This window comes from Pseudochaenichthys georgianus, chromosome 3, assembly GCF_902827115.2.
Source record: "Pseudochaenichthys georgianus chromosome 3, fPseGeo1.2, whole genome shotgun sequence".
Lineage (NCBI taxonomy): Eukaryota > Metazoa > Chordata > Actinopteri > Perciformes > Channichthyidae > Pseudochaenichthys > Pseudochaenichthys georgianus.
The window spans coordinates 9,679,599-9,700,322 of NC_047505.1; the positions used below are offsets into that span (position 1 = coordinate 9,679,599).

Consider the following 20,724-nt stretch of genomic DNA (forward strand, 5'->3'; position numbering starts at 1 on the left):
CAGCGCCATTTGTCTATTTTTCTCGTCTAGACAAGCCGTGTCCAAAAGTTTAAAAGCTAGCACGGCGTCAGGAAGAGTCATGTCGTACTTTTTCATTCGGTTGTATCGCTGTTCAAAGTCAATCACATAGTCCGCCATGGACACGGAGCTCTCCTTTTTGATACAGTCAAAAAAAGAGTAAGCATCGTATGCGCGGTCTCTCTCTTCTTTGAGAAACATGCCATCTAGTTTTGCTAGCAGTGTGTCCATACCATTGTCGTTGTTCAAATCCACAGCGGGTATTTCCATGGCGATGTCCCTTGCCCTTCCTTCCAGCCCCAGGACAACGGCGAGGGCTTGTTTCTTCTTATCAAGTTCAGTAACCAGCTGCCAAATGGCGATTTCATTTTTCCAACACTCGTATGGTCGGGATTCGTCGAACTTCGGTGGAACTTTGTAGTTAGCAGTAGCCATCTTCTGCTAACCATCCTCTGCTACCAATGTTAGTCTACTACAAATAAACACGACGTTTATCTTCTGTTAACTTGATTTATTCCATCAACGTACATAACACCAATACAGAGCCATTAACGAACAGTGGACCTCATGCTCCAGGTCTCACACAGACTCACTGCGCATGCGTTACACAGCCTCAAGAGAGCAACCTAGACTACCGTATATCCTGTAGTATAGGCGCAAAGAGATTACATGTTAACAGACAGCATCTCTTGTCTTGTCAGTTTGAAAAGCCAACGGTAGGAACTGCTTGCGTTTTTGAGGAGCTTTTTGATTAGATTTGAAAACATCGCTCCTTGCTTTAAAAGTAGCACAATTCATTATGTCAAACCTTGGAAAGTATCTAGATATCCCTGCCCTAATGACAAAGTAACTGGCAACTGAATATGTGTCGCCGTTTGATGTCTATGTCTGGACCGCTGCGTAAAAAAGATGGTTTCTGCCCGTTACTTCTGCGCTGTTTTTCGTGTCCCAGTTCGAAAAGCAAACTGCATGCAGTTGACAAAAACTGTCTGTTGCATTTTGAACCAACCTTCTCTGTGTTCTGTGACTGTGTGTGTGCAGGTGTGTGTGAAAAGAGGTGAAAAACCTAAGCGCTGGAAGAACAGAACACTGCTTCCACCTTGGCATCGAGCAATCGTAATTATGATTCCAGAAAACAATCAGTCAATGTTATGTTATTATGCTAGATGCAACATAACTGCACATCTAACTTTAATAGAGTTCTATTTGTCATCCATCACCATGACAACAAGTAGACTTTGAAGATGAAATAATATGCGGATAAGCCATGCTGTTCCAATCAGCAACAGAGATCAATACTTCATTATTGCCTCTGTTGGTGGAAATTGTTTAGGTTACAGCATGGTAGATTTCAATCGAAGAAAATGAGAACACAATAAAGTAATACAGAAACACTTCAGAAATGACAATAATAACCTGAATGTATTTTAGCATCTTACTTGGATTACATGCATCATGAACAATCACAGAGGAGAAGGATATTTGAATAACACGCTTTGATCTTATTTATTTACATTAACTTGGGTTTTGGTCTTTTTGGGATCGGACACAGACTTTTTGACTCTCCTCTGTAGCACTTCAAATGTCTAGTCTAGATTGATAGAATCATTCTTCACTAAATCAAATAATCTGGTTGGTTTTATTAGGTCAGAAGAACACTACATGCCTTAAAGCACAGTGGCAATTGTTTGGTGTAGGATGAAAATGGTGCTACAGCATACAATAATAATAACAATAATAATGCATTTTATTTATATAGCGCTTTTCACAACTCAAAGACGCTTTACAGTATGAGGGAGGATAGACAAATAAGGACAGGCAAACAAGTAAGTATAGTAAAATAAAAAATAAATAAAAAGGCAGTCAAGAGGAAGTTGATTGAGAGAGGGGGGGGCTGATGGGTAGACAGAGTTGAAAAGATGTGTTTTGAGGCGGGACTGAAAGACTGTGAGGGACTCAGAGTCACGGAGATCTTGGGGGAGGGAATTCCAGAGCCTTGGAGGCCACTGATGCCCCTTTCACACCAACGTGTTTTCAGCTCCGGCTCGGAGCTAGAGCCTGAAAAGTGCCGGTTTTTCCTGTTGACACCGCAGCGGCACCGCCTCTTAGCTCCGGAATCCGGTTCACTTCCAGCTCCAAAAAATTGTCGGTCTAGAGGCAAGATCTTCGGAGCTAAGAGGTGGCGTCGCTTACGTCTCTCTTACGTCGAGGCGTGCAGGAAACTAAACCCACCTCCCCTGAACATGGGTATATTGTCATGCCTCCCTACAAGCAGTAGTGCTTATAAACACACTTTATAAAGTCAGGCAACACTAACACACTTTGACCATCCGTTCACTGTTATCGATCATTGTGGAGAGAGGCAGACGATTTGTTTTGTATTATAGCAGCTATCGGATGGAATCAATACATGGGCTGCACAGGTTGTCGTGTCCGACTATCACAAGTAGAATCATAACAAAAATACGCTGGTAAAATGTGCCTGTAGAAAACGGTGTATGCCACAATAGGATAGCAATAGCAAGTAGTCAGTTTAGCTTTGGTTGCTATGCTAACATCACCCATTTTATACCAGAGAAACTTTCATAACAGCGTTGTGATGCCAAACAGCGTTAATTCAGACTGACACACATTCACTTCAGCAAATCAGCGATGTACACGGTGACGTCATGACGCAGCAGCGGCAGCACCAGTCGGGCTCTGGGCGGTGTGAACAGAGCAGGAGCATTAAAGGGAAACCGGAGTTGAACCAGAAAAGCTCTAGCTCGGAGCTAGAAAGGGAAAAGCGCTGGTGTGAAAGCCGCATGAGAAGGCTCTGTCCCCAAAGATATTCAAGACCATTTTCCAACTTTGTAGCAAGAGTTTGTCGAAGGTCCATTCCATGGACATAACAAGTTCTATTTCATTTTTGGTGTGAAAAAGATCTTGACTCAACATCATCTCACACATTTGGAAGGAAGCAGAATGCCAGTTGAAAGCCAGGTCCATCAGGCCAGGATCAGGTGAAAATCCGGGCTGCTTTTTAAGATATTCAACACATCAAACATGGGTTTGATGTTTAAGTGTCCGCAGACGTGGTGTACTATAGAAGTGGCTTTTCTTTTAGTAAGACATGGTCACATATTTTTGAGAGTCATGGAAATATTGCATGTTTCCTTTGTTTTCACCAAGTTAAATCCACATGTTCCCTTCTGTGTACTGTTTCTAGTCAATAACTACATTGCTATAGGACAGTAATGGCTTTACCTTGATACTCTGTGATTTTTACAATTGCTGTTCCTAACTCTAACTGGACGAACTGCAAGAACACCAGAGAAAACACAACCAATTTGGCAGCCGCAATGAAATCTCCAATATCAACGTAAGAGCTTGTGCCTCTGCGGGCGCGCGCCGAATATTCGCTGCTGATTACTACCGAATATCCGGAGCCCGAAAATGTTTATCCGGGACAGCCCTAGTGCAGTGTGAGCCTAACTTACCAGAGTTGGGTTGTCCATGTTTGCCAGGCCGAGCTGACTCCCAGCCGTCCACAGACTGAACCTCCAACAGGTAGGAGCTTTTGGTCTCGCGGTCAAACACAGTCTGAGAGTAGATGAATCCCAGCTCAGGGTCAATACGGAAGTACTGGTGGTCTCCACTGCGGTCCTCCAGCAGGGAATAGGAGATCTGTGGGAAGGGTGGGGGGAATGAGGAAGACACAATTAAATATACTAACAGGTTACTGAATGAAAAAGCAACATTACAACTCTAAAGACCGTACGAGTGTTTTTGTGTTTTTACCTTGCCATTGAGACCCAAGTCGAGGTCAGCGGCTGAGACCTGGAAAACCAAGGTTCCTGATTCCGCCCCTTCAGTGACCGAAGCCTCGTAGATGGAGGAAGTGAAAAATGGGACGTTGTCATTTACATCTAGAGAAGCAAAGAGGAGAGAAGAAAAGAGTGCGTTTATGAACACAACAAACACTATACCAATCAATTAGTTGTGTTGTACGTCTTGTGAATTTGATGGAAACATCATGAATGATTCATAGGGTTTTTTGGTAGGTGGCCTGAAGCACCAGGTGATAACCGCCAACCAAGCAGCATCCTAGCAACCAATGGTTTAGGTAAGTAAATACGTTAGAAATAATATGCTCAGTAGGGATGTTGTTATATCTCAAAGATCGCAAGAGACAATCAATGACATGTATTGTTTTCTAGTGCCCTGCATTATATTTACTCGTTTCTGTTATGTGATTGTGATGTGCTATATGTGACATGTACTGTATATAGTAACGTGTGTTGTTTATTGTTCTCTTTTATCCTCACACTGGTATCTACTTGTCTTTCTTTTATTTTATATATTTTCTTATAACTAATGCTGTTGATATATTGTAATTGTAATGGTGTCTATTACCATCTGGCCGGGGACAACAGCTGGAAATTAGCCATGTCGGCTAAAGCTGCACCATTTACTGTTTTTGTGACAGTTCATCGATGGGGACTGTCCACGACACTATAAATAAATAAACTAAACTAAACTGTTTAGCCACATTTGACAGCTTGTGCATATCTTTTAAGGGTTATTTCAGTTCAATAAGTGTCTTTTGCCGACTGTTATTGCCTTTGTGAATACAACACTCACTTGCCGCACAATGCACGTCGGCCTTTGGACGAGTTTCTGGGTAAAATCAATTGCAAAGAGCCTTTTTCTCTCGCTGTACGGCATTGACTTCCATTGCAATTTAGCACTTTCCATTGCAAATCCAATTGACTTTCCTGTTAATTACATTTAAAGCCCATCAAGCTTGGGATCTCTCCCACATTTATGATCTGTTGACCCTGTGTTATGTAACAAGAGTCTTCACTGAACACTTTTAGAAGTTCCTGCTTAAATCAAAAGGAAATTGAACTTCTATGGTTTTGGCTTCAATACCAACAAAACATCCTTCATGTGAATATTAATTTAGAACTGCAGAGAAAAACACATGTCCTAATATTATTTATTTATATGACCTTACGTTACATTGTCCTTTTATTGGATTTTAGCTTGTTTTATTCACATGTTGCCCTTTATAACTATTGTTTGAATATATGTTCTTCTTTAGCTCACTTAGATTGTAAACTAAAAGGTAACCTTGCCTTCGTAATACTTTTCCAGAGTTGTGAATTAACAACTCCAGTATTGCAAACCGCTGAGCAGTGTTTTGGTTTCTTTTCTTATTTTTTTTTTTATTGAGTCAGGCACAATGAGTTTACATTTATACAGTCAATATTTTTATTTATTTTTCCCCTTTCCCTCCCTCCCGGTCCTAGCTAGTAAAATAAATAACTGACTAAATAAATAAGATAGATACCTGTATAGGTAAAAGTAAAGTAATATAGAAGATAATTTTAAAAGAAAATGTATAGATAAGGGAATAAAGAATAGTAACAGTAATACTTGTACCCATATACTCATATGTATACCCACATGTACACATGCACATACATACACATACCTACCTACATACATACATGTATACAAAGACAGAACAAATAAATAAAAAAAAATAAATACAAAATTAATATAAAAAGAGACACAAGAAAAAAAAAAAAAAAAAAACATACATTCGTAGTTCCCCCTCTTTCTCCTTAATGTAGTGTCTTAAGTTCAGCTATGTAGGCTATCATAGAGCCCCAGACAGATTCAAATAGTTTTGAGGAGCCCCTCAGGTTATATGTAATCTTCTCCAAGTTCAGGTACAACATTAGATCTTTGTGTTTTGGTTTCTAAACGTTTTTCAGAATCTTTTGATCTCAAACATAATTTACTGGATCAATCTTTGTTTCATCGGTACTTGACACCTCCACATAATGCGGAGATGTTTCTAGTCTTACTTAAGTCAATTATGTTCTGGTTACATTTCCTTTTAAATTATTTTAATTTCCTTTTCTTAAGCCTTCTTAAAGTTGACTACGTAGACAATAAATACATTTAAAGAAAAATAAAGGTTCTTATTGTTGGTGAATATTGGTAGCTTTAGGGTTCTCTATGATATTACCAATCAGCATCCAGGACTGTGTTTGATTTGGAGATTCTAAGCCTGGAGCCGTTGATAGAGTGAAATCAATATCCAATCTGTTAAGACCTGCCTATTGTGGGAAGTGTAAAACAAATACAAATAAACGATCAGTATTAGCACCATGGTGGCTAATTTTTGTAAATCCACTTATTAAAAAGTATCTCTGAAAACTGACCTATTGACTTTTGATTTTCCAAGCCCTGTTGGGATACCCTGTTCCCAGAACCGAGATGTCAAAGTGCGGAGAACATGATCACTCACACGTATATAAGATTAGCCATAAAAGTAACACAACATTTATTATTTACGTTACTATTAATGACAACCTGTTTGTTATCATTGTGGTAGCAAAAAGAACCTACTGTACTGCATGTATGGTGAATCATTTATATCCCACATATATGCTAGGTTGAAAGGGAACTGCATATCATTTGTTATGGCATTCTACAATACAATAACACAAATTCCTTTGAGTTGTTTTGCTGATTGTTATTGATTATACAGAATGTATTCAATGGCTAGTCTTACATTATCCCTGTAATACAAGAAATGTTGTTTATTGACTTTTGCAATCCTTTATTTACAGTGCTATGTTGCCATACAATGTCAATACAAACTGAAAAACCCATACATGTATGGGGAAATGCATCATGGGACGTTACTGGTGAGACTGTCAGACAATGAATTTAAAGTGGCTTCTGCCATTATGAAATAGTATAAAACACCAATGTACCACTCCAGGGGCCTGTACTACGAACCTGGTTCAACCTAACCTGGATATGTTTGAGTTAGCCGGTTGGCCTAATCCAAAACATACGCGCTCTCGCTAAACTGTACTACGACGCTGGCTATCAACTCGTTCGCTCAAGCCAGCCGTTTCCTATCTAGTTAGGTGCGCGTTCACATGAAAGGGGTGGTATTTGGAGCATTCGACCAATCACAAACATGGAGAAGCGTACTGACAGCGCAGCGTCATACTTCCTGAATGAAAAGTCAACTATAATATTAGACATATGAAGAAGTTAAACTTTAAACATCCAGGACTTAAACACTTTATCCAGGATAAAAGCCACAGAGCTGCAGCTGCAAGGTGAATACAGCTGGGAACAGAACAAGTGTTTGAATGCATACATTAACAGGTTTATGATATCACTGCCCCGTCTAAGACACGATCTGACTTTAATTACATTTGTCTCGAGTGTTTCGTCAACTTATGTGTTGCTTAAAATAATACTTCTGCATACAGTATGTGACACTGTGAGTGTTGCACGGCCAGATACGGCTCAGCTGACTCAGATAAGGAGATATATGATACATTATGAAGTGATATGCCGCGGACTGTACTTAATGTACTCTGATCCGGGTACTGATGTCGTGGCAGATATTTAAGTAAGCTTTCTTAACGCTAATGTTATAATAGTCAGATTGCTCTGAAGATGGAGGTGATATTCTATTCATGTTAACGTTCACACAGTCGGTGATTTTTGCCGGCCGTCTTTCCTGCGACGGCAGTTTTTCTGTATTTCCTTTCTCCTGTAATATGACTTGATCGCTTTAAACTCCGCACACTGAGCTCTGATTGGTCAGCAGGCGGTGCTTTCACTGAGTTGAGCTCTTAGCCTGCAACCTAACCTGGTCCCGACCAGGTTAGCCGCTAAGCATAAGTTACCATGGAGATCTAGCCTGCTAAAAAGAGAACCAGCTTCGTAGGACCGGAAAGCCGGAGTTTCCTTGAATTTAGCTGCTAAGCAAAAATCCTGCTTCGTAGTATACCCCCCAGGAGTTCTTATTGTATTGTTGTTATTTTAAGGAAAAGTATGTTGTTAGTGTTGTTGCTTTGTCTTGGAAAAAGCTGTGACGTAAAGGGTGGCATGAGGTGGCTCCTCTCAGGCGGTGATTTACAACTGCTCCTAACACTAGGATGGGTCAAATGCAGTAAACCATTTCATTACATAGTACCTGTACTGTGTTACATATTACCTGTACTGTGTTATATAGTACCTGTACTGTGTTACATAGTACCTGTACTGTGTTACATAGTACCTGTACTGTGTTATATAGTACCTGTACTGTGTTACATAGTACCTGTACTGTGTTACATAGTACCTGTACTGTGTTATATAGTACCTGTACTGTGTTACATAGTACCTGTACTGTGTTACATAGTACCTGTACTGCGTTACATAGTACCTGTAGTGCGTTACATAGAACCTGTACTATGTTACATAGAACCTGTACTGTGTTACATAGTACCTGTACTGTGTTACATAGTACCTGTACTGTGTTACATAGTACCTGTACTGTGTTACATAGAACCTGTACTGTGTTACATAGTACCTGTACTGTGTTACATATAACCTGTACTGTGTTACATATAACCTGTACTGCGTTACATAGTACCTGTAGTGCGTTACATAGTACCTGTACTGTGTTACATAGAACCTGTACTGTGTTACATAGAACCTGTACTGTGTTACATAGAACCTGTACTGCGTTACATAGTACCTGTACTGCGTTACATAGTACCTGTACTGCGTTACATAGTACCTGTACTGCGTTACATAGTACCTGTACTGTGTTACATAGTACCTGTACTGCGTTACATAGTACCTGTAGTGCGTTACATAGTACCTGTACTGTGTTACATAGTACCTGTACTGCGTTACATAGTACCTGTAGTGCGTTACATATAACCTGTACTGCGTTACATAGAACCTGTACTGCGTTACATAGAACCTGTACTGCGTTACATAGTACCTGTACTGCGTTACATAGAACCTGTACTGTGTTACATAGTACCTGTACTGTGTTACATAGTACCTGTACTGCGTTACATAGTACCTGTACTGCGTTACATAGTACCTGTACTGTGTTACATAGTACCTGTACTGCGTTACATAGTACCTGTAGTGCGTTACATAGTACCTGTACTGTGTTACATAGTACCTGTACTGCGTTACATAGTACCTGTACTGCGTTACATATAACCTGTACTGTGTTACATATAACCTGTACTGTGTTACATATAACCTGTACTGTGTTACATAGTACCTGTACTGTGTTACATAGAACCTGTACTGCGTTACATAGAACCTGTACTGCGTTACATATAACCTGTACTGTGTTACATATAACCTGTACTGTGTTACATATAACCTGTACTGTGTTACATAGTACCTGTACTGTGTTACATAGAACCTGTACTGCGTTACATAGTACCTGTAGTGCGTTACATAGAACCTGTACTGCGTTACATAGTACCTGTACTGCGTTACATAGTACCTGTACTGCGTTACATAGAACCTGTACTGCGTTACATAGAACCTGTACTGCGTTACATAGTACCTGTACTGCGTTACATAGAACCTGTACTGTGTTACATAGTACCTGTACTGTGTTACATAGTACCTGTACTGTGTTACATAGAACCTGTACTGTGTTACATATAACCTGTACTGTGTTACATAGAACCTGTACTGTGTTACATAGAACCTGTACTGTGTTACATATAACCTGTACTGTGTTACATATAACCTGTACTGTGTTACATAGTACCTGTACTGTGTTACATATAACCTGTACTGTGTTACATATAACCTGTACTGTGTTACATATAACCTGTACTGTGTTACATAGTACCTGTACTGTGTTACATATAACCTGTACTGTGTTACATAGAACCTGTAGTGCGTTACATAGAACCTGTACTGCGTTACATAGTACCTGTACTGCGTTACATAGTACCTGTACTGCGTTACATATAACCTGTACTGTGTTACATAGAACCTGTACTGTGTTACATAGAACCTGTACTGCGTTACATAGTACCTGTAGTGCGTTACATAGAACCTGTACTGCGTTACATAGTACCTGTACTGCGTTACATAGTACCTGTACTGCGTTACATAGAACCTGTACTGCGTTACATAGAACCTGTACTGTGTTACATAGTACCTGTACTGTGTTACATAGTACCTGTACTGTGTTACATAGAACCTGTACTGTGTTACATAGTACCTGTACTGTGTTACATAGAACCTGTACTGTGTTACATAGTACCTGTACTGTGTTACATAGAACCTGTACTGTGTTACATATAACCTGTACTGTGTTACATAGAACCTGTACTGTGTTACATAGAACCTGTACTGTGTTACATAGTACCTGTACTGTGTTACATATAACCTGTACTGTGTTACATAGTACCTGTACTGTGTTACATATAACCTGTACTGTGTTACATAGTACCTGTACTGTGTTACATAGAACCTGTACTGTGTTACATAGTACCTGTACTGTGTTACATATAACCTGTACTGTGTTACATATAACCTGTACTGTGTTACATAGTACCTGTACTGTGTTACATAGTACCTGTACTGTGTTACATAGTACCTGTACTGTGTTAACTTACATAGTACCTGTACTGTGTTACATATAACCTGTACTGTGTTACATAGTACCTGTACTGTGTTACATAGTACCTGTACTGTGTTACATAGTACCTGTACTGTGTTACATAGAACCTGTACTGTGTTACATAGTACATGTACTGTGTTACATAGAACCTGTACTGTGTTACATAGTACCTGTACTGTGTTACATAGAACCTGTACTGTGTTACATAGTACCTGTACTGTGTTACATAGTACCTGTACTGTGTTACATAGTACCTGTACTGTGTTACATAGTACATGTACTGTGTTACATAGTACATGTACTGTGTTACATATAACCTGTACTGTGTTACATAGAACCTGTACTGTGTTACATAGAACCTGTACTGTGTTACATAGAACCTGTACTGTGTTACATAGTACCTGTACTGTGTTACATAGTACCTGTACTGTGTTACATAGTACCTGTACTGTGTTACATAGTACATGTACTGTGTTACATAGTACATGTACTGTGTTACATATAACCTGTACTGTGTTACATATAACCTGTACTGTGTTACATAGTACCTGTACTGTGTTACATAGTACCTGTACTGTGTTACATAGTACCTGTACTGTGTTACATAGTACCTGTACTGTGTTAACTTACATAGTACCTGTACTGTGTTACATAGTACCTGTACTGTGTTAACTTACACAGTACCTGTACTGTGTTACATAGTACCTGTACTGTGTTACATAGTACCTGTACTGTGTTAACTTACATAGTACCTGTACTGTGTTACATAGTACCTGTACTGTGTTAACTTACATAGTACCTGTACTGTGTTACATAGTACCTGTACTGTGTTACATAGTACCTGTACTGTGTTACATAGTACCTGTACTGTGTTACATAGAACCTGTACTGTGTTACATAGTACCTGTACTGTGTTACATAGTACCTGTACTGTGTTACATAGTACCTGTACTGTGTTACATAGTACCTGTACTGTGTTACATAGTACCTGTACTGTGTTAACTTACATAGTACCTGTACTGTGTTACATAGTACCTGTACTGTGTTAACTTACACAGTACCTGTACTGTGTTACATAGTACCTGTACTGTGTTACATAGTACCTGTACTGTGTTAACTTACATAGTACCTGTACTGTGTTACATAGTACCTGTACTGTGTTAACTTACATAGTACCTGTACTGTGTTACATAGTACCTGTACTGTGTTACATAGTACCTGTACTGTTTAATGACAATAAAAGTGCAAAAAAAGGAAAGTTGAACGAACTGTGAACCAAAGTAGCCCCAGCACAGAACTAAGACAGAACGCATTTAATTGGGAAAAAGGGTAAAACAGGCATTGGGCGATTAATAATGACACAAAATGTGCTTTTTATTTTCCCTGAACAACAATTGGCTGTTACATTATGCGGAGGGATACAACTGATCGTTCCAATTACTGTACCATCGAGACGACAACATGTGAACTTTAAAGTTGCCTGAAAAAGCAGAAGCCATATTCCAACAAAGTTGATGTTGGGCCAAACACTTAATAGAAAGGAAATAGAGCAATACAATAGCTCTAATGCTGCTCCATGTGCCAGTTCTCCCTTCCATTTCTTCTGAGCAAATGTCTTAATCTATGAATTAAAATGAGAACTTAAATCCATTACAGACCTCCCTCCTTCCTCTGCAATGCTCTGGAGGAGTCGGAGAGCTTTCTTATTAAGACGGATGAGCGAGAGGAGGAGCCAATGAAAAGAGGAGAAGGGAAGTTAGACGAGAGACAGAGAGGCAAGAGAAGGGCGAGGGTGTGAATACATTATTTCTCACTGGATTAAGACCGAATTAACGGAATAGGGTATGCCTGCTTGTGTGGTGTGCGTGAGTGAATGCGTACACGCTGCAAGAGGATTACATGCATGGGAGTCTGGGGCATGTACTGTAGGGTAGGCGGAGTTATTTTGAGGAGCAAAGTCAGGGAATAGCGAATACCACCATATTTAGCAGTGATGACGGCAATTTAGGCATATCGTTACCATGGGCTGAGTAATAAAGGTCTCTTATTATGCTATTTTTAGGCATATCTTATGGGGTCTCAGATATATAAAAAATATATAAAAACATTTCGATGATGTGTTTTGCTCAAAATACTAAACATATCATACATTTTAGACATCCCTCATATCCCTCATATCCCAGCCCTGTTAGAGAAACGCTGATTCGGGGTCCCTTAGCTTTAAAAAAAAAAAGAAGAGGAGGGGAGAGCTTACAGTATACAATCAACCACGTTTTGTCTTTCACAAGAACATTATTCCCTAACAAAAAGTTATCTTTCTCTAGAATTGCTATGTCCACAATAACTGGGTGTCTTTGTGTTTCTTCATAACACTGTCTTCTTTTTCACCTAAACTCAACATTTACGAGAGGATATCATCTACTGTTTTTGATTACAGCAGTATTTTGCCTCAGAGTGAACCTTTAATCTCACATTTCATTCTACATTTCTCAATGGCAGTGCTTATTAAGCAATGGTGCTATATTTTATGTTTTAATGGAAAAGCATTATTTTAAAAACATATCAGTGTGTGAAATCTTGAACCCACAAAATGCAAAGCTCTTACACAGGAACACAACGATGTTAGGAGATATTTCAATGGAAGATGGGATAATAATACATAATTGAAATAATGTAATAGAGCAATTACAATGTAAAAAGTCTCACCTGTGACATTGATATAGACCGTGGTGGAAGGCCGCCAGCGGAACAGCAGCCACGTTCTGGGCCCGGACTCGCAGCATGAAGTGTCTGGTGGTCTCATAGTCCAGGGGCTCTGCAACCAGGATGGAGGCCGAACCGTCCTCTCTGTTGGGGGTCAGGTAGAAGCGAACTGGCATGTTGGTCTCTGGGACCATGCCGTCCTCCAAGTTATATGTCACCCTCGGATCCCCAAGAGGGAGGTGGCTTTGATGGTCTGTTGGATACAAAGAAGAGGATTAAAGGTACATTTTCAATATGATACGGTGTCTCAATCATTTAATAATAATTAATAATTCCTTACATTTATTATAGCGCTTTTTCAATGACTCAAAGCGCTTTTTACATATACACAATTACACATATATCATACATCATACATGCAATGGTCAGATACTGTGGACAATACCCACAGGAGCAAGTTCAGGTGAAGTCAACATCTGTCCAACCATGAGCTCTACGAACCCCTACAGTCAGCCTACAGAGCACATCACAGCACAGAGACCACCCTCCTCAAGATCACTAATGACCTCCTTCTCGCTGCTGACAAATCAGTATTCTCATCCTCCTCGACCTCCTGCTGCTTTTGACACTGTTTCTCATACAGTCCCCCTGAAATGCCTCTCTGACAACCTTGGCATCACGGCACAGCTCTGTCATGGTTTCCAGTCCTATCTATCACCAGGTCTCAGTTTGTTAGCATCAGCGCTCATCCTCCCCTCGGCCCCAGTCAACCATGGTGTCCCCCAAGGCTTCGTGCTTGGTCCCCTACTTTTCACCATTTACATGCTCCCCTTGGCCAGATCATACGTCAATTCGGTCTCAATTTCCACTGCTACGCTGACGACACTCAGCTTTATCTCAGCACCTCACCATCCGCCCAGCTCCCTCCACAGTCCTTTGGTCAACTGTCTCCATGCCATAAAAACCTGGATGACAGCAAATCTACTCAAACTCAACCGTAGAAGACTGAGCTCATGGTTGTGGCCCCAAAGCACTGCTCCGGAAGGTTGGGGATCTCCTCCTCCACATTGACGGCTGTTCCATCTCCCCGTCTCCCGAAGTTCGTAACCTGGGTGTCATCCTTGACTCCACTCTCTCATTCAGTCACACATCAAATTCCGTCACTAAGTCTGCCTTCTATCACCTCAGGAACATCTCCCGTCTACGACCATCACTCTCTGATTCCGTGGGCCGAGACCCTCATTCATGCATTCGTCTCCTCCGGTTGGATTACTGCAACGGAGTCCTGTTCGGGGTTTCCCAGTAAAGCCCGGACAGGCTCCAGTATGTGCAGAACTCGGCTGCCAGGGTGCTCACTCACACCAAGCCCTGGCAGCCACATCACCCCCACCCTGATCCACCTCCACTGGCTCCCAGTCAAAGCACCGTATCACCTATAAACTCCTTCTTCTGACTACAAATCCTCCAGTGGCCCTCAGCCCCCAATACCTGTCTGGCCTTCTCCGCTACCACACTCCATCCCGGAAGCTAAGATCATCTGGACAGGATCTCCTCTCCACCCCCCGCACCAGGTTGCGGACTTTTGGTGACAGAGCCTTCAATGTGGCATCCCCCACCCTCTGGAATTCTCTCCCCCCGAAATCCGCAGCGCCCCAACCCTGGACATTTTCAAAAAAGCCCTCAAACGCACCTTTTTACCAAGGCTTTCCCCACTGTATAGTTAGTTTAATAGGTTTATTTTTCTGCTACTTCCCCCCCACACCCCCTTAACCTGTCTGCCTTTTTTCCTCTACTCCCCCCCCCCCCTACCCCGACTTGTAAAGCGACCTTGGGTTCCTGAAAGGCGCTGTAAAAATATTATATATTATTATTATTAGGTGTCTTGCCCAAGGACACACATTTAGGATGAAATGACACCTGGACATCCAGAAATGGTCAGTACTGGCAGCATTGGGTGAGTGGCGAGGCGACGTGCCTTTGTGAAGTGCAACAACATTAACCTTTCGGTTGGTCGCTTGTTAGCAGACCCTTCACGACCGATGGCAGAGCTTACAGGTACAGCCAGGGCCGGGCCGAGACAATAAGTCAGGCCGGAAATTATACACCCAGCCTGGCCACTACCAGTTTTTCTTTGTGCCATTTTGCGGATTTATTTGTCAATATTTACAGCGTTGGGTTAGGGTTATTGCGGAATTACGGCCCCTCATATAATAACGCACACTTCTTTCATTGGACGATGGTATCTTTCTTTCCGTGAGTCTCACAAATACAATATTGCCAAAGCATTAGGAGATATGTCGTATTACTGATGATAGCCCCCTGACTTACACTAATGCACAGTGTACACTGTAGCATAACCAACAGTGTGTTTTCCCTCAGGATACATTCCTCTCCAGCCTTACCCTCTGCCAATATTCCATTAGCTAAACTCAAGGTTGTGTGTCCGTTTTCCATTTCGAAGAGAAACGGAGGATGTGATGTCCGTGTCATAGTGCTGTGGAGTCCCTTAACAATCCGTAGCTTTTTTTATTCAGGGTGCAGGAGGGGTCGTTTCTTGATTGTAACCCTTGATTTGTGATTACAAGTCAATGCATAACCTATCCCATCTCCTGAGAGTTGTGCAAATCTAGGATTGCCATCTGGACACAACAAGCAAAACCAATTCCTGGGAAATGTAGCTTGTGAGGATGCTACCTCTGTACTTGAACATAAAAGAGGCTAAGCTATTTGATTAAAAAAACAACAACGTTAATAGTGATAACTCTGGTTACATGTGTAGCTACTATCCCACACAGAGTACTTGTCTGAGAGAAAAGTCTACCACTTGTTGACAGATGAGATGATACAACATTACGCCACTCTGACTCCTTGGGAGTTTGTTATTTTACCCAATAAATGGAAAAAAAAGGTAGAACCAAAATATAAAGTCTGTGGTCAGCAACAGATTGTCCATGCAACATATTGGCATGCACCTACACATATACTGTATAGTTATCTTGTCCTTACTTTAGGTTTACATTGAGTCCCCAAGGCCAGTCTTTGGAATTTGACAGGATTCCCAATTCCAAGGCAAAGCAAATCAAAAAATGCAATTACAGATTGTGACACTAGAACCACCCGGGTTTCCCAACATGTTAAACTGTGCCTGCTACTGTAATAATGCATCGGGGTACACAGTGGTGGAACAAGTACTCTACTTGACTTCGTTTCAAGTAAAAGTCCTGCATTGAAATGTTACTTAAGTAGAAGTAAAGGAAGTATTACCAGTTATATGTACTTATTTATCAGTAGAAAGTACTTGCTATGCGGAATGGCACTTTTCACAGTATCATACTATTAAATAATATAATGTAATCCTATGTTTTACACTAGCAAATACATGTGTGGAGTTAAAAGTACACATATTTGGCTCGGAAAGAGTAAAGGTATAAAGAAGCATAACATGGAAATACTTAAGTAAAGTAAGTCAAAAATGGTACTTAAGTAGAATACTCGAGGAAAACGTACTTAGTTAATCACCACTGGTTCTGAAAACCTCCCCACCATCAGACTCTCATGTACTCTTTGCGTTCAGCAAGTATATTGCCTAATGGACAATCAATCTCTTAAACTTGCCATGCTAAAGGTTAGCTTATGACCCAGATGTATAAAGACAGCAGTTGACTAAGTTATTATGACATTAAACAGTTAGGAGCATAATTGAATGGTGAGAATATGCCCTTCTCTATTGGGGGGTCACATGTACCTGCTCGTGCCTATATATAATGGCATTTGTATAAGTAAAATGGGGTACTAGAACCTTTTGGGAAAAATCACATCCTGGGAGTCTTGAATATTTTAATTGAAACAAAGTGAGAATAAAAAAGGTAAATGTTAAAAGTTGGAGGTTCTAGTGCTAAGAGGACAGCTGCTGCTGAGCTTCAAGGGAAGTGTGCATTTTAAAGAGTGGAACATGATCTGCCCAAATGGAGAAAAAGCCTTGTGTAGCTCATGATAATGAACGCTAAAATATGAAGGCAGTAAGATTCAAACAGTTTTAGACTGACTCGACAACAGTCCCGCTAAAGTCCTGTGGGATCCAAGGGAATAGACTTCATTCTCTATTCCCAAATTAAGCCAAAGGCCATTCACCGCTGATGCCAAATGCACCCCAATTAAAATCAAAAGCGCCATCTCCGACGTGCTGCTGCTTGCCTATGGGCGACCCAGCTGTATGTATTCAACCTATAAAGCACAGCAGTTACACTAATGAGACTGCCTATCAGCAAACATGCCTGATGACTGTATGTGCTGATTTAGGGCCATTAAAACCCAATTGTTCCAAGGTAGAGCTTGATGCAAACCCGCTGAGAGGTTTACTCAGCGCATATGAGCCAAATCAACAATACCATCTCCATTAATACGCAGAACTGCAGGGACCACACCACTCTCTCACATCTTAGCAAGCACAGCTCAGACACATTCACATTTTCAGATGGATACTGCTCTCGTCTGTCTTTTCATTTCCATCTCCATCTCTTGGATACAAATATTCAATGGCAACTTGAAAGGGCTTCATTGCTTTTCAAGAGATTGTGAGAAAGTCATGTCTATCACTATGAATAATCAATGCCTGAACAGGATACAGTGGTGCTAATAATGGGGGGATAAATATAAAAACAAGAGAAAACTATTCAAAGAAATAAGGGGGTAACATGAGGTGTTTTTCTCTAGCAGGGGGGTTGGGTTAACAATTAGCTCTTTGAAATTCCACACAATGATGTCTCTAAGTAACACTCTTTTGTTGATCAGCATTGACCAGTAGTGGAATGTAACCAAGTATATTTACTCGAGTATTGTTACTTAAGGTGGGGTAGGTAAGTTTTCAGAAACTGGCTCGAGATACACTTTTTGTTATATTCCATGGAATGCTCTTAACATCCCGATAGCAATGAATATCGAAGTGCTTTGACACAAATCCATAAAAAAATGTCATCTGTAGAAGCCGTAATACTGTTAAAGGCCATACTGTAAAAAGGCCATCCAATCCGTTTAGCCGAAGTTACAACCAATACTAAACGTATTGGTTGTACTTCGGCTAAACGGATTGGATGGCCTACCTGCCTGTCAGCCTTCCATAGTCGGGGCACACACTTATCTCGTGCCCTCATTGGTCATGTGCGCGTTCGTGTGTGTTGGGAGTGGCAGATTTTCTCACGGTTGTGTATTTTCAAATTCTAGCGATCTCGAGCCGGTTTTCTCAAACTTACCTACCCCACCTTTAAGTATCACTTTGTAGGATGGCAGGTGCGAAAACACGACACGTCCCATAACACTTCCCTTTGGATAAACATTGCTGCAGTTTTCAAGAACGATAAAACAACACATGCGCAGCTTTTAGAAAACTTCCCAACTCGAAGTAACGTGCAGCGTTTACTAAAAGCGCTGCATTAAACGAAACGCTACAAGAAGCTCAAAGACATGGGAAAAAGGTGCCGGACCGGAGCGCTTGTTGATGTTAAGGGATTATAAAGTCTGCCAACTTTCATTGTCACTGGAAACCTACCATTTGATATTTAAAAATCAAAAGTACAAACATGTGTGTGCATAATTGCACGCTTACAGTTGTGAGTACCTGAAAGCACTTTTTTTCTCAGAAGGCTGGGCTGCAGAGTGTGTACTTCAGTAGTGGAGTGCATCAGATGTGGAAGGGAGGATACTTGTTTTCTTCTTGTGCTTATGTATGTGTCTATTTGTATCAACTTTGAATATACTGCATGAGTATGGATGCTTGCTGTTTATTTTGATTCATCAACTATGATTATCTTTTTGAATTGGCAAAACCATTGCTGTTCGGGAGCCAGCTGTAATTATATTTCAGTTGTATTGTCTGAATTGTTAAAGTATATCGGTTTAGGTTCATCTCCCACTTGTTAAATCATATTTTTTATTGTGTTTAACATACTGTAACTCCTACTGCATTTTTATCTCATATGAAGCATTTGTATTGCATTGTATACATTAATGGTTAGACGCTTTTATCCAAAGATAAATACTACTCAATACGGTGGACTGCAGTGGGGGTTTGAACCTGTGACCCCCTGATCCGAACACCAACGCACAACGCACAACCCACTGCGGCCCACAGGGCCTCCTGGATACGGTTTACTTTCATCACATCAGATTGATCTCACCAAAGAAGACCTCACAAGACCATATGTTTTGAACATTAAATAAAAACTTGTGATAATGAGTTGCAGGAAGTTGGCTCAAAAGATGGAACCAAGATTTGGGAGATGAGTTATACGATAGTTTTCGTATAAACCAGGGTAAAAGCTACACATTTGAACGGGCACAGGCAACACAAAAGGTACAAATATGTAATATGTTGTTGGAAAATACACCAATATGTGTACCACATAATAAACCCCCACCCTAACGTACCACGATGGGCGTGTCTCTGACGGTGTTTTCCGGGTATGACCATGCTGTAGCTGTCTTTGTCCCCACTGTTGAGGCTGGTTCTTCACGTTGGTGGATGGTGACAGACAACTCCACAGAACTGCTCTGTTCCCCCCCCCGTCTGTAGCCACAATCTCCCTGGTGATGTAGGTCCTCTGTGGCGAAAAAGCGCAAACAGAATGAGAAGGGTCAAGTACTTGATTTTTAAGATTAGTGTGAAAGTGATTGCAGTTTCCTTGACAACTGATTAGTATATCAAGATCCACAACGTTTTTAGCACAGCGATCCACTTTCTACACTTCTGTCCATGGACAAACTAGCGGTAGAACCGTAAGTTGTGTAAAAAACAAACACATTCCACACGATAATTGCATTGGTTGAGGGGCTTAGCCCACTGTGGAGCCGTAGAGTTTGTTAACCCTTAAAAGAGCAATTAGCTAAAGTCCCCTGCACACCGAAGAAATGGTCTGCTTACTAACTAAAGAAAATACCTTAACCAGAGTCATGTACTCCCAGTGTGGGTAAATGGAATATGTTGGAGACAAACAACTACCATATTGGCCACAAATGTAACTTTTTTCTTTATGGCCTTTTCTCTCCAATCCTTCTCTATGAATACCACATGTATGGTGCATTATAGGGTGAAATTGTTTTGCATCGATAATAACATGTGCATAGATTATTTTGCGTTAATGCGATCAATGACATGTGTACATGTATTTTCTTTAGACACAAACTCAACTTTATTTGAGTGAAGAACACATACATTTTGAAAATATGTTACTGCATAGAACGATTGATTGGACGACACAGTAAGATTGTAGAGGTGTGGATCATAATGTATTTTAAGCCCCAGTCAGTCAACTTGCGCTGGCCCTTTAAGAGGGTTGGCAGAGTGTTGCCTGTTTGGCACTGTTTGTCTCTATAGGCTTGCCGTAGTTTCCTTGTTCTAGCAAAAGTCTAAGGGAGCACAACCAACCCTGCATGCCAGGTCACTTAACTTGCATCCCTGCTTCCCTCACTTGCATATTTTCCTCAACCGGAGAAGGGAGAGGAAGCAAGGAAAATGTTTTTTAAGAGCAATGGGATGTCTTTTCCTT

The 20,724-nt window shown here is 40.8% G+C and overlaps 1 protein-coding gene across 1 annotated transcript in view; it reads right to left on the reverse strand.

Annotated features, from left to right (window-relative positions):
* The window catches only part of LOC117462450 (neural-cadherin-like), a 575,403-nt gene that overhangs the window by 258,844 nt on the left and 295,835 nt on the right, over positions 1-20,724 (reverse strand). The window contains 2 exon segments of the mRNA XM_034104697.2: positions 3,498-3,684; positions 3,799-3,926. Of these exon segments, the coding sequence (XP_033960588.1) occupies positions 3,498-3,684; positions 3,799-3,926 (315 nt within the window).